Genomic DNA, 15209 nt, shown 5'->3' on the forward strand with positions numbered 1-15209 from the left:
CGTACCTAAAGCATTTTCCTTCCAAACCGCAGCGCTTTCAGAAGTTATGGCAACAAAAAACGATGAATTTACATAGAGAACAGAACTGGATGATCAATTGCACTGCAATGCAATTAGCACGTTGGGTTGTATAATGCAGCCCACCACACTGTTCTCCCTCTGAAGCAATTTGGGAGCTATGGCTGAACTGTCATTTTGAAAGCATTTACAAAAGAATCCATCAAGTAACAGTTGAAGACCTTGTTATTCAACATGATAAAAACCAAGATCACAGAAAATGTTGTGGTGACAGACAGGGACAAGAGACACAGAAGGTGCAGTAAAGCTGCAGTGCAGAAAGAAGTACACTCTAACATAAGCTAATTATCAGCCTCAAGAACAAACAGGGAACAACACTGTGCAAATATGGTTTGTTTCAAAGGCAGTTTTCCAGGGGGGGTCACTCTGGTTAACATTAAACAGAAGGCACTCTGCCATATACACTGTTTCTTTCCTGACTACATGGTGAAATAAAGACTTTAAAAAGTCTTTACAGAATAGCTCTGACTTCCAGAACAAGACAGGACAATAAGAAGCCTTGCAAGATAACAAGAGCTTGTCCTTCTGCTGTTCCTCTTCCCTAATTCAGAATCTTCCCAGTAAACACAACAGCACCACCTGCTGTATTTCCATTAAAGTCAATCGAATTTTGGAGCAAAATTTTAAAATGCTGCATTAAAGAAAAGGCGAATTGGGGATGTTTCCATCAACTGGTTTGGATCGAATAAATGTAGCTTCATAATCGTACTTGATGGCACTGGAATGTATTACTGTAAGTTAATCCGTCAATAAAGAGTAGAAGAAGAGATTATGTGAGAAAGTAAACAGTAGAAGAGAGAAGAGATTATGCAAGAGAGAGAAAACAAAAAAGATGTTGCTAATCGCAGTTTTGGCCACCCATAAGGGGCAATGGAGAGAAGTCTTCAGAAATTGGTTTTAATTGGGCAATTTATAATTTCATGTCAGCTTGTCTTGACCAGCAGGACAGAGTGAGGTAGTATGCCAATGGTCAACAGCTACAGGATCACATATATGGTCTTACAGCAGGTAAATAGAGGGTAGATTAAAGGTATGCTGCAAATACAAAGAGATGAAGTGTATTCACAAAATGCATGCTTTTAGTCTGATAGTAAATTGAGGAAGTAATTTGTTTAATAAATAATACTTACCATTGAATTTATTGTATTTTTTGCATTTTGTTGTTTTCTTTAAAAATATATACTTGATTAAAGAATTCATTTTTATACCTTTTTTGATACATTGTCACATATAATAAGGCTATTTTGTGTTTAATGGGCTCAGTTATGGTGCCAGTACTTTATTATTATTACTTATTATTACTGTGATCGTTGCTGTATATACATCGTTTATATCTGATGAGTTGGCAGTTACACAATGAAAAGATACTTAGGTGAATCACGGTTGTTCTCATTTTTTCATTCAGAATATAAAAACCCATCCTTTTCTCAAAATTCCTATCGTGAGTTTGGTGTGATTCATGGGTGCAACACTTACCTTGCTCAGCTTCTGCTGCCGTAAAAATAATGAATATGCAACATATGCACTTAGAAGCAGAAAAGCCTGAAGAAAATGAGGGGATATTGTGAAAACAACAAAGTGACTGGACGGTTAATGTTTGAGTACACCAGTCTGGTTTAGATAAAGAATGTGGAGGTTGGCCAGCTGCCACTCCATCTGCACCAACTACCAAATATAACTTGAAACGAACTTTAGGAAAAGCGAAAATAACAGTCAAACTTTTTTCCAAAGGAGGAGAAGCGAGAACTAGTTTACAACTGGTAATCTCTTGAGGAGTAAACTAATACATCTTGGTGGTGTGAGACTGTTTGTTATGGAACACCTCAGCTGAGTCATCAGCTCATTATTTTGTTGCATCAAGCCACAGGTTCCATCTGTGCAACAAATACAATTAATTCTACTTATAGCTGCTAATGTCCAAGGTGAGATATCTGGATTTCTTTGTGGTAAGGGTGCATCTTGGATATGTTATCACTCGGTGCGACCACTTTAACATCAAACACCATCCTGGAGAGCCTTTAGGAACAAAGAGAAACCCAAATTAAATTTAAAACATGACTCCTGTGACACACTCCAGAAGGAAGCTGATCTGACATTAAAATGGCCTTCAAAGGTCTCCGAGCTCAGATGTGGTGTACTTAATTGCTTACAGGGGTTCTTTCTTTGTACCGCGACAAAGCCCTCTGCGAGAACATGTCTAAGTGAATGAACAGAGTGTTGAAAAGTAGGGAATCTTGACTGTGGTCACTATGCCACAATTAGATGAAATAACACAGACAGTGTGGGTGTAGGGCATATGCTTGGATGTTGCTCATACATTCAACATTACTGAACAACTCAGAGTGAGAGTGGAGATGTTTGTGTGGTTCAGAATCCGTAAAAAAACAATACTGACTGCAGACTTAGAGATACCTCGAATACAGATGATAACATTATCGTAGCTTCCAGACACTGCTGCTAAGTTTCCTCAAGGACAAAAAGAGAGACTCTGGGAAAAGTTATTTTGCTGATAAAGTATTAATGTATACAGTATATATAGCCTTTATAGTAAACTTCTTATGTGATAATATGATGGTGATAATTTGAATGTACTTATCTCCTGTATTTAACATAACTGCCATTTGTTTCAGTTTGTAACTAATAAAGTTATCAGCTAAGATAAGGTTGTTTAGTATACGGCTGGGAATCATTTACAGTACTCATGAGTGTAATGTGTCCATAACAGAGTACTGAACACTGTGAAGTACAGAAAACTGACAGCTTTGATATATATATATATATATATATATATATATATAAATTAAAGCGATGAACTGGCCTGAGCAGAGGGCACTGCAATTTATTTGTTTCTTACCAAAAAAACTAGAAGTGTTGGATAATTTATCTTGTTTTAAGAGTTAATTTCTTATTTTAAGTGTTCAACATGCTTATTTCTAGAATTAATAATCTTAATCTAAGAAATCTTGTCAAGTGAAATTATCTGTCCATGCAGCAAGATCATTTCCCTCAGATTTAGTGCTTTTATCTTGTTTTTAGACACACCTTTTTTACAGTGTGGTGTCCGAGAACTATTGTGTGATTGGTCAGAAATTTGAATTTCATGCTGCAGTGGGAGGGCCCTATGAGGACTGCTGAGTTTCTCATGCATGTATGAAATGTCGTGTTCTTGTTCTTGCCACTTCTAGCAAAAGAACAAATGTCTCTGTTCTTGTGGAGTATGTACTAGCCTTTAGAGGTAAATCTATAATATCATTTTCGAGAGTAAATGGTTGGAGGACGTTCACTTGAGGTTATAACATTGGTCGAAACTACAGATGGTGTTTTTCTAATTCATGTCCGGAATGTTAGAAGTCAGTTCTTCTTGCTTCTTCATCCAGCTCTGAAAATAACATTCCCTTGGAGGCAACACTATTTTTGCAGCCTAAATCATTTCCAACAACCACAACAACAGTTCCGTTTCAAAGAAAACTCTTGTTAACTAGAGAGACTACATTGTACCTTGGAGTCCAGCCAGCAGGGAGAAGCAGGGAGGCTCTGAGAGGTAGATATATCACTGGATGAAATCCCAGACTACTTTAATTAGAGTTCTGTACTAGTTAGCATTGACAGGCTAATTCTTAAACACTTTAGAACGAGGCCTCGATGGGTCTTCTGAACAGAAGTTTCCAGGCAACAAACAAGACCCAGTAATCCTGTCACTACAATGCCATTGGGCCTTAAAATCTACATCAGGGCTGGTCACCAGACATGTCCTATCTCCTCACAATAGAGAGAGTTCTTGACATATTGAGAAAACAACAAGTCCTCCAACATAAACGTCAGTAGAGGTTGTGTGTCAGTACCACAAATTACGGCACGTACACTGCAAGAAAGGGGTCTAAAAACAAGATAAAAACACTAAATCTGAGGGAAATTATCTTGCTGCATGGACAGATAATTTCACTTGACAAGTTTTCTTGAATTAAGATTGTTAAATCTAGAAATAAGCATGTTGAACACTTAAAATAAGAAATTAACTCTTATAACAAGATAAATTAAAGCTGCAAGCAGCGATGAACCGGCCCGAGCAGAGTGCACTGACAATTATTTGTTTCTTACCAAGATAAAAAAAACTTTAGATTTTGAAGTGTTAGATAATTTATTTTGTTTTAAGAGTTAATTTCTTATTTTAAGCGTTCAACGTGCTTATTTCTAGATTTAATAATCTTAATTTAAGAAATCTTGTCAAGTGAAATTATCCGTCCATGCAGCAAGATCATTTCCCTCTGATTTAGTGTTTTTATCTTGTTTTTAGACACACCTTTTTTGCAGTTTAGGCACATATCGCAGGTTTGCAGTACAATGGCGTGTTCTAAAAATAGCACACACATACGGTCCGCAGTTATTAAAAAAAAACTGCAGTTTCTGTGGATTTATGTTGTAAAACCACTGACGTTAGATTTGAGGCAAAAAAAACTACAGTTTAAACATAAAATAAATGTAGGTAAATGCCGGAAATGAAGTAGTTACAAGGCTCACGTGACTGCCGCAACTTGCGTAAAAACGTAAGTTACATTCTGAAACGTGATTCATGTAACTTACATAAAGAACGTAACTTAAGTCAAAAATGGTTCACTTTTGTTTTCACACAGGTCGCAAATCCCGCTCTCCTGGGTGAAAGTTGTTTGACCCATCCACCACCCCAACCTCCAACCAGGCATCTGCCCTTTTAAACTTGGCTTGGCTGTCAATCACTATTACATCAGCAAGATGGCGGCAGCCGCATTACAGTGGACGGTGAAAAGCGTAAGTATAGCTTGTTTTAAACTGCCTGTACACACGACCTATATTCACGTTTCCACAGGAGGACAGGCTGGAGAAAAATATACAAGTGAGCAGTGAAAGACTGACAGCAGCTGCCTGGGAAGACAGGATCTATGAGCGTTAACCCTTGGACAGAGGATATGTTAGCATAGCCTGTCTTCAATTAAACACTGAACCCTCTGGCTATTTAGAGATCAATTCCATATATACTGGCTCCCAGCCGCTCCTTTGGTCATCACTGTGTGATCAAACTGCTGCTGTAAGCCAAGGCAGAAGAAGTGGAAAAAGCTGATTTATGTTGGGTTTACCTGGTGTTTTCACAACGCTGAATCAGAGAAAACTGTTAAAGTGTGTGTAGTGAGAAATCAACAGGCTTCATGGCCCACAGGTATGGATGTAAAAATAACAGTATTTATAGCCAAACATGTTTTGGTTCAGTTGAATGTACTGTAGAGTAACATGCAATCTTTCTTTAAAAGGGGGGGTCTGACATCATGTTCAACAAGATCTTCAACCTAATTCGACCCATAACGACACATATGATCGTTTGTCAAAATGAGCGTTACGCTGCTCACTGTACAGTAGAGCATTCTAAAAATAGCGCGCACGTCATTATACATACACGTACACTTTCGGTGTTTCTGTGAATTTATGCTGCAAAACCACTGACTTAGGTTAAGGGCAAAAAACTTCCTGGTATGGCATTATAAAAGACAGTTTAAACAGTAAATAAATGTACATAAATACCGGAAGTGAAGTAGTTATGAGGGTTACATAAAAACATAAGTTATAAAAAAAAGTCCTGGGTTAAAGTCCACCGTTTGATATGTAAGAAGAAAACGCAGTACAAAAATATCAATAAATAAACTCTTTTTATTATTACATAATTACATAATATTGTATTATTATTATTATATTATATAATATTTTTTTATAATTTATATTATTATATTATTACCCTTACATAATTTGTCCATCAGAGAGCACTGACACTTGTCAAATGTCAATAGTCAAACTCAGTACATACTATAACTTGATCACAGTTCAAATTTAAAGGAATCTTTATCAAAATTTTTCTCACCAAATTAATATTAGTTACCAGGGATCAACCAAATGCAGGGTTGGGCTCAAAATTCTCCCTTAAATTGATAAATGTAATGCCAATATTGTGGAAATCCCCAGTAAGGGTGAAGTAACAAAGTAGTATACAGCCAGAGCACTATAATGTGATTACATGACATCTATTGGAATTCTCCTACAGAGAGGTTTCAAACGCGCACTGAGTGGGATTTTACATCTAATTCTGTACTGTTTATCATCTGGCTGGACTGCTGACCACAGGTAGCGCTGGGCCAGGAGTTTTCAAAGCATGATGACTCATTTAACGCGTCATCAATGGTGCTACGCTGCTGTCTATTTTGATACTGCAGCTGCTTCTTTTCACACAGACAAAGACAAAAAAGACAGAGGCAGCCAGTCAGTGTGAGGGGCACTGCAGAGATCTGAGGAGCAGAGCAGGTGTTGAACAAAGAGATGGAACACAGAGTGAAAAGCCACGGGGGCATGAAAGATGTGGAACCAAAGACAACGGGTAGTGACCTCTGTTGCACTGCGGACACGGGGACTGCAAGAGGCTGGAGCACAAACTCAGTGGGTGGGGTACATCAAAAAGTGTCCCGACTGAAACAGCATTGATAACATATACTTCATGTACGCACATCAAGGATTTGTTTTAAGTCATGTCTGTTAAAACTTCATAATAACCATTATTAATAGATGGTAACTTAACAGGTAATTTTTCTTTAGTTATTAGTCTTTTTCCTGTCAATGAAACAAATATATGGTTTATTTGTTAGCTATGCTATAATTTATAAATGTTTTAAACAAATTATTGTGCATTATTTATAAATGATAACCAAATGATTTATAAACATACAATATATATTGTATAAATACAATATTTTATATTATACAGATAGATGGAGCAGATATGTAATACTTTTTAATGGTTAATAATTGTTTTTTAACTATACATTAAGACCATGAAGTTGCCACCAATTATTATAATAATTTGAATTTAATTCATATGTGGTTAATGTCTATATATTGTTTATAGATGCTTTACACCAGGTATTATTATCATCAGTTGCAACTGTAGCTGTGCAAATAATGTTAATAGATGGTTAATAAATCATTTGGTACCAAAAAATTTAAAATTTACAATGTGGAATAAAAAATGCTGAACAACATAAATCAAAGCATTACTAATAATTAGTGGTAAATGGGGTGCACTTATATAGCGCTTTTATCCAAAGTGCTTTACACTACACACTACGCTCATTCACCCATTCACACACACATTCATACTAGTGGCCGAGGCTACCAGGGCACACTGGTGCCACCTGCCACCATTGGGAATTCATTCTCACACCGATGAACGCAGCATCGGGAGCAATTTGTGGTTCAGTATCTTGCTCAAGGATACTTCGACATGTAGCTGCCATGGTCGGGGATTGAACCACCAACCTTCTGGTTACTGGACAAAAGCTCTACCAAATGAGCCACAGCCGCTAGTGAACATTATAAATTGTCTTTTTACTGAATGCAAATAATGGCCTAAGTCATATTTTGCCAAAAATTTTTTTTACTTAAATAATCCCCCCACCTCTGGTAAAATTTCATGAAAAACCCGAAAAAATGGCTTAGGACAGGTTTTTTTTTTTTTTTAAGAGGGCGTCGATGTTTTCAGGTTTTCACCTTCTATACATGCTATGAATACATATAGTGAAATAAATTTCTCCTTGGCAATACTCTAATGACACAACTTCCTGTTTATTTAGGAAAAAAGGTAGGATTGAGAGAAATGGCTTCAATCATCATGTTGGAGTACTTACCTTTGGTGCTGATAATCTTAGAGGTGAGCTCCAGAGTCTCGATGTCCTCAGATCCGATGTTGTCCAAGGTGATGGTCAGCTGCTGGGTCTCTCCGTTGAAAAGCTGGACGGACACGGTGCTCGACAGTTCCTCTTTGGACGTTGGCGGAGGTGTGTGGGCTGACCTGTTTAAGTTTGTGGAACAGGAAGAACTTTTCAGTGATGATAGAAAGTTAAATGTACTCTTTTTTTTACTTTTACTCCCTAATGGGGTCAGTATGAACAAAGTCTTTCTACGAAAACAACTCAAGAGATGAAAGGCCTGTAATGGCGAAGGCAAGTTTGATGTGACTTTGACATGATGCAAACAGTTCCATTATACTTCTATCATGACTTGAAAACAATTCTTCAGGCATTAATCAAACAGAGATGTGTGATGACGGATAAAGTTTTAAAAGCCTTCTCTCACGTTTTGTCTCCCGCAGTGGGAGTCTGGCTCAATGATTTGTGGGTTTTGCCATCAAACCTCATTTGGGATGTACTAAAATGTTGAACATGTGATGTGCGTGCATCAACTGTGTAAAAGAAGTGGACCTAGCCTCCAGGGCTGAAAGTGAAGCCAATGTTGAAGTGCCTTAAACCTGCATTCTTTCTAATGGCCAGCAGGGGGCGACTCCACTGGTTGATTGTGTAGAAGTCTATGGGAAAAAGATCCTAATTCTCATTTGATCTATTAACTCAGTAAATATTTTCTGAATGAGTTTATGGTCTCAATTACTAGTTTCAAGTCTTCTTCAGCACAGCAAAATGTCCATCTTGTAAATTATAGTCCCACTTTGAGTAAAATAGATGATACAGCAGGGTACGCTCTTGGGGAATGGCTACCTTGTGACTGATAGTTAGCTCAATCAGTCAACTGGGATGCAGGTGTAGCAATGTGCATCAATGGCAGTGAACACATTGAAATAATCATGATCATGTTATTGGTTGTTGTCCGTGTCTTGTCCTAGAACACTGACCCTCTCACAGTTGTTTTAGTTTATGAAAGTTAAAAATTAAATTAAAACATATTCTAAGGAGTCCGCTGTCAATTGTTAAAGTATGAGATTTTAAGTTTGAAGCCTGCTTTTCCAAAGAGGGATGCTAATTTATCAAAGTTTGTATGAATTACAGACACCTTGCTAACCAAGCTAGAAAGCTAGCGATAGCTGCTAACTTAACATTTGCTATGCCAAATATGGTCACTTCTGGATGACAGCCAAAAGGCTTCAATACAGTAGTCCACAAACAATAGGTGTTATCATGTTGGTTACATTCACTTCCTTTATACAGGATATGCATGTGTGTACATTTATGGACAAGTGTAACAAAGTCATTCCTAAATTAAAACATTTTTAAAAGGAAAAGGTTGCTCGTAACTAGCCACAACATTTATTTTATTGGAAGGGATTAATTGAAGACTCACTCTGCATACACTGGGTTAGGAGTCTGCAACCTTTACCAACAAAAGAGCCATTGTTTGCCAAAAGAGAGAAAAATTGTTGGAATGGAGCCGCAATCCTTATTCTGAGCCTTACAATGAAGAGCATATAGAAATATGATTTCATAAGAAATATTTCGGGAGACTCTGAATTGAAATCTTGCCTAGCTAGAAAAACTCAAAACTAGACTTGAAGTTGACAAAATTTACAGTTTAAGGCACCGGGCTGTAGAAGTTCTGCAAGCTATGATGCACATTTTAGTTGATTTTTTAATGCCATATATTAGCTGCACATTTTTACAATTGAAGAATACAAATTCCAATGGGCCGATGCCAACCGTAAATTAATATAAAAATGTAAAGAAATCAGAAAATTACGTATGATTATTTTGTCACAGCCACAGGGAGCCACTGCAGGCGGCCTGAATATATACAATATGACAGCATATAGACTATGGGTTGCAAAAAAACTGGATAGAGCGTTGGAGACTGGGCCCCGTACATTTCTGTGAAAGTTGCTCAGTGGCAAATAAAGTCAAAAAGGGTGACTTCTGTGCATACAATTACACAGATCTTCTATGGCTCTTCTGCACTGTATGGCCTATAGAGAAGGCGCACCAAAGATGTTTGCTTACTTCCGCTAAAGCGATAAAATTATTAAATCGTGCAGCTCTTCCACACTTTCCAAATGTTCTGATGGTGAAACATGTCATTTCAGTGTTTGTGACAAATGTCTGTTTCCCAATATAAGTCAATGAGAACATGTTTTTTGGGGCCGAATGGTATCACATGACAGAATTTGTAACTCAAATAATGACTCAAATAAAGCAGAGAAGTGCTCATCCACTTCATGAGTTGTCTTGTTGTATTCCTGGCCACATCTCAGTCAGTGACATCATCTCAAGGTATTTTCATCAGCTGTCAAAAGCAAAACGCCTGCAGCTGATGCTTCAAGAGCTGCTGGCATCTGTTTCTGCAATATAATGCAAACACTGGAGCAAAACAGAATGTAAAGATTATGAAAATCACTGCTGGTGCTCTTTGCGACCTCATCATACCCCGTTATACATACGCACATGGTCAAAATTCTCAAATGCAACACTTTGCCTGGGGCGAGAATTATAATGCCAGTCAACATCATCTGCCTATATGTTTTTTTTCTGAGCTTGACAGTGGGTCAGCACAAAAATAGGTTCACCCACAACACGGTTTGCCTTCAAACTGACATTTTTATCCTTTAAACTCTGACAGTAAAATTGTTTTATAAAATGTGGCTGAAGGCGTATGATAGACCTATGCTCTCGCCATTTTAAATGGTTAGAAATCATTATAGCTAATGTCAAACACTAATGTTAGTAATGTGGGAAAAAAAGAGAGTGAGGATGCAGCTTTTTGCTGGAGGCAAAGAGATATCTGAGAAGTCGATGAGGCACCTCTTCAACTGAGGTCAAAGCTAAAGGTCTACCTGTGGCCCCAGTGAGAACACCCGGGAGACCACACTGTATCGCATTAGTATTCTATTCGCTTCATGTATCTGCTACAGTACTCTTCTAACACTTGAGAATAAAAAGATTTTCCACATCAAAAGCTGCTGAAGTGCCGTACTTACAGGCATGACCTAAATAGTGGATTTTTCAGCAGCTCTGCTGTCAGAATGATTTACAACACTCCAACTGGGTGCTTTACTCGTAGTAATTTAACCCATGATTTCTCCTCTTATGTTTTTCTACTTTTACTGCATCCAAAATGTCATTTCACCTGACAGCATGTGCTTGAAAATGAATGCACCTTCTACTCTGATGGTTAAGTTGGCAGACAACTGCAAATATTCCTGACATTTCTGACAAGTTCTGCAGCCAATACTTCAGTTTGTTTTGGGTATGTTGTGTATAATAATTTGATGGAAGACTGGGCAATATGGACAGTGTATTTCATCTCAATACAGATCGAATCATTTCACATCAAGATAATGATATATATCATGATATAGCATATATTCTGTTAATTCAATAAATAAGTAGTCAAAAGAAAATGACCATTTGTTAAAACCTTTTTATATACTGTTGCGTTACTCGATTATGATAAAAAAAAAAAAAAAAAAAAAAACTAGACCACAATTACTTGATCAATATTGGGATCAAGATTATTTACATCAAATACTCTTTGACTTTGGAGAAATGGAAAACGTTTTTTTTACTCTGGATTTCCTTGCACTTTCTATATTTTTCAACTGAAAAATATATATTTTTTAAAACATGAATAAATAGAAAAATATATATTAAAATGCAATATAATAGTTTTATCTCAATTATCATTTTTATGATAAGATGCCAAAATCATAATTGAATATTAATATTTGATTAATCACCCATCCTTAATATATTCCATATGTTAGCAACACCAGGTCTCTATGGTTACTCTAGCTTCACTGCCACATTGAAGGCTCCAAACACAGAGAATTGTGACAGTTTGCACGGCGTTTTTTTCCACATTGCTATAGAAACAATATGGGGAAATATATACAATAGAAATTTTCACATGGTTTTGACTATATTTATTGTGATTTTGCCCAGCCCTACTGTAATGCACAAGAGCCTGGGACATTTTAGAGTTCAATGTGCAATACTTACTTGTTAATCACCATTCAAACTCTAATTTGAACATATGAGTAGAATAGTGGTGCAAACTGTCATTATCAGCAATATTTTACAGTTAGTTAGTTCAATCCTGAGTTTTCAGTGTGATGCTGCTCGTTTGTAAGAAATGTAGCTCGGCATGATGGGATGAGTTAAGTGTCACTAAAGCATGAAAACATTTTTTAGGCCAATCCATTATCAAGCCTTCTCTTTTTAATCACAAAGATAGCTGAATGTGAGCCAATGCTTAAACATGCATTGTAGAGCTGCAACAATTATTCGATTAATCGAACAATAATCGATTATTCAATTAATTGTCAACTATTTTGATAATTGAATAATTGGTTTGAGCAGTTTTTTAAAGACAATAAGTCCAAATTCTCTGATTTCAGCTTCTTCAATGTGAATATTTCAGGGGTTTTTTGTTCCTTAATGACAATAAACTGAATATCTCTTTGGTTTGTGGACAAAACAAGAGATTTGAGGACGTCATCTTGTGGTTTGGGAAACACAGATTGATATTTTTCAACATTTAATTGACCAAACAACTAATGGATTAATCGTTTAAATAATCGACAGATGAATCGATAATGAAAATAATCGTTAGTTGCAGCCCTAATGCATTGCATGCATGGAAGTGTTTGTAGAACTTCAAGTAATGGAAACTTCAGGCCATGTGTGTGCTTTAACGTATATTGATCATCCTGCACATGATAGGATTTGTGTCTGAAAACACACCAAATAGGCCAGTGACTCTGCTGAACATTCACCTTGTTACCTGTTAGGAAATTGAGTGTCAACACTATCCAAGTTCAGTGTGTGTGTGTGTTTAGTAGGACTGTGACACATTTTTCATTGTTTTGGCTCTCCACCCCAGCACAGTGGATGTGATATGAAACAATAGCTCTGAGGTTAAAGTGCTGACTTTCAGCTTTAACAGTGTTTGAGGGTGTTAACATCAATTGTGGGCTGAGCAGTGTAGGACTCATTGCCCTTATATATTTTCATTTTATAACAGTGCAATCTTTTTGTCTGTACAGTCTGTCTGTCCTGACCTCAATTCATCTGAGCATGTGTTTCATTTACTAAAGACCAGAATGAAGCCTAACGGTCCTAAGAGGAGCAAGTGACTGCAAAGGTGTTGCAACAAAATTGTAAACCAGACATAAGACTCATAAGATTTAATTGGGTTGTTTTTCAGGGGAAGATAGCAGGTAAACAGTCTAAGCTACACAGAAGTAGCAAATATTATCTGAAAGCTGGGAACCTGAAGATTTATTTGAGATGCAGCTCAGCATTGTGTCAACTTGTTCTAGTCATAATCCTGTTGTGATAGTGTACTGAATTATTCATTCATTCATGCATTAAAATCACTGATCAAGTATAAGGGTTAAGAACATTAATATATGACATTATAATATGCATGTGCTTAAATATGTGTCCTAAGTTGCCATTTGTTACATACATTTGGTACTTGTCAAAAATCAAATATACTCCAAAATATCACATCAAGTTTAGGGACCCCAGCATGCAGGAATACTCAAATACTAAGATAACATATTTGCAGCATGTGAAAAACTGTGAGGTTTTTGCTCTAAATTGCATGCAAATAGCATAACGGGCATGCATGTAAAGAGGTGAGTTGTGGGTAGCTATTGAGCTCATCTTTATTGAGATATCTTGAGGTCAGAGGTCAACGGACTGCTTTGAAAATGGCCATGTCAGTTCTTCCCTTGCTGAAATTTAGCCTATCACGATATTTGCCCTTTTGCCATCCTAAGAGGAACGTTGAAGCTATGAGTCAGCTCTTACTCTCATATGTCTCATTTCATATCCAATGTGCAGGAGTGAAGGGTTCATAAAAATTAAATTTATTAGGGAACACATATTCAACATTAATTAGTCGCTTATTATTATGCAAATAAATAACATATTGGCTCTTAATGAGTCATTATTAAGTAGTTATTAATGCCTTATTCTGCATGGCCTTATTATACAACCAATAAGCCATTAACTAAGAGTTTTCCCTCAATAGCCTCAGAATTATTGCTTATTAGTAGTAAGTAAGGAAGTTGTTGTATATGAGTTATGATCTTAATATGCTTTACTTTGTATGGACTTTATAAGTCTCTACATAGTGGTGAACGAAACCATGGAAACGGCAAATAACCACCTTCTCCAGACCTTTGACGTGACTGGTGGCTCCTTTTGGATGATTGGATGAGGACTGGTACATTGTAATGTCAATCATTACTCTACAAAGTGGCTCACTTTGCGCCAATGTTAGTCTACCAGTGAACCACTGAATATGTGTGTAGAACCTGATAATGTAATAAATTCCCGATAATGTAATAACCCTGATAATGTAATAAAGTGCATTTCCCAATAATGTAATACACTTTTTACCAATAATGTAATAAAGTATAACATTAATGGGAGGTTATTACATTATCAGGTTAGCCTTCATTTCGCAAGTCCTGATAATGTAATAATTTCCCAATATTGTAATAATTTAACAGCAGACCACCCATTACTTGGGTTCAAGTGGTGATACTGTGAAGGCAACTCTAGCTCAAGAGCTCTAGCGCCACCAACAGGTCAAAGTTGAATGTTTATTTACTTTTGACCCGTTCATCCGTTTTTCACAAACGAGGTATCCATGACACACGAATGCATTCAACAGCTTCTTGAAGTCTAAAGGTGCTTGGTGTTATACTTTATTACATTATTGGTAAATAGTGTATTACATTATTGGGAAATGTACTTTATTACATTATCGGGAAGTTATTACATTATCAGGTTTTATTACATTTTCAATGGACTAAAGGGCAGATTTTTATTACATTATCGGGGTTATTACATTATCTGGAATTTATTACATTATCGGGTTCTACATATGTGTTCCCTAATCTAAAGTGTTATCAAAAAAACATCACTGTCCTATTTATGGACCACCCAGTCAACTTGTAAAACTATCTGGTTAGAAAACATTGCGGCCATCTCCAAACTTTGTATGCAACCAAATCTGTAGCCCTGCCCATTTGACTGTTATCTGGTGTGTTGGTGTTTAGTTAAACTCATACCTATAACTTTATGATTGAATCATGAGCATCTAATTACACAGAGTCATAGAGTTTCTGACCGTGGTAGTGATGTGCTGAGCTGGAGACGAGGAAGCGAGGGGATGACCTCCACCAAACAGCCACCAGTCTTCACACTAGACAGGCCCTCCAACAGGCAATCACTGGTCACACCAAACACTGATGTGTGGTAACCTGGGGTCAAATGCAGAAAATAAGACCTGTTATTTACTGCTGTGGATCAACTCTTGTCCAGGCT

The 15209-nt window shown here is 36.9% G+C and overlaps 1 protein-coding gene across 2 annotated transcripts in view; it reads right to left on the reverse strand.

Annotated features, from left to right (window-relative positions):
- The window catches only part of trappc9 (trafficking protein particle complex subunit 9), a 302989-nt gene that overhangs the window by 211826 nt on the left and 75954 nt on the right, over window positions 1-15209 (reverse strand). For both annotated transcript variants that reach the window (XM_059349529.1, XM_059349531.1), the window contains exons 14-15: window positions 15013-15145; window positions 7776-7939 (exon numbers count right to left, since the gene is read on the reverse strand). In XM_059349529.1, coding sequence (XP_059205512.1) covers window positions 7776-7939; window positions 15013-15145 — 297 coding nt within the window. The remainder of the gene's footprint in view (window positions 1-7775; window positions 7940-15012; window positions 15146-15209) is intronic.

The sequence above is a fragment of the Centropristis striata genome, chromosome 14, assembly GCF_030273125.1.
Source record: "Centropristis striata isolate RG_2023a ecotype Rhode Island chromosome 14, C.striata_1.0, whole genome shotgun sequence".
Taxonomy (NCBI): Eukaryota; Metazoa; Chordata; class Actinopteri; order Perciformes; family Serranidae; genus Centropristis; species Centropristis striata.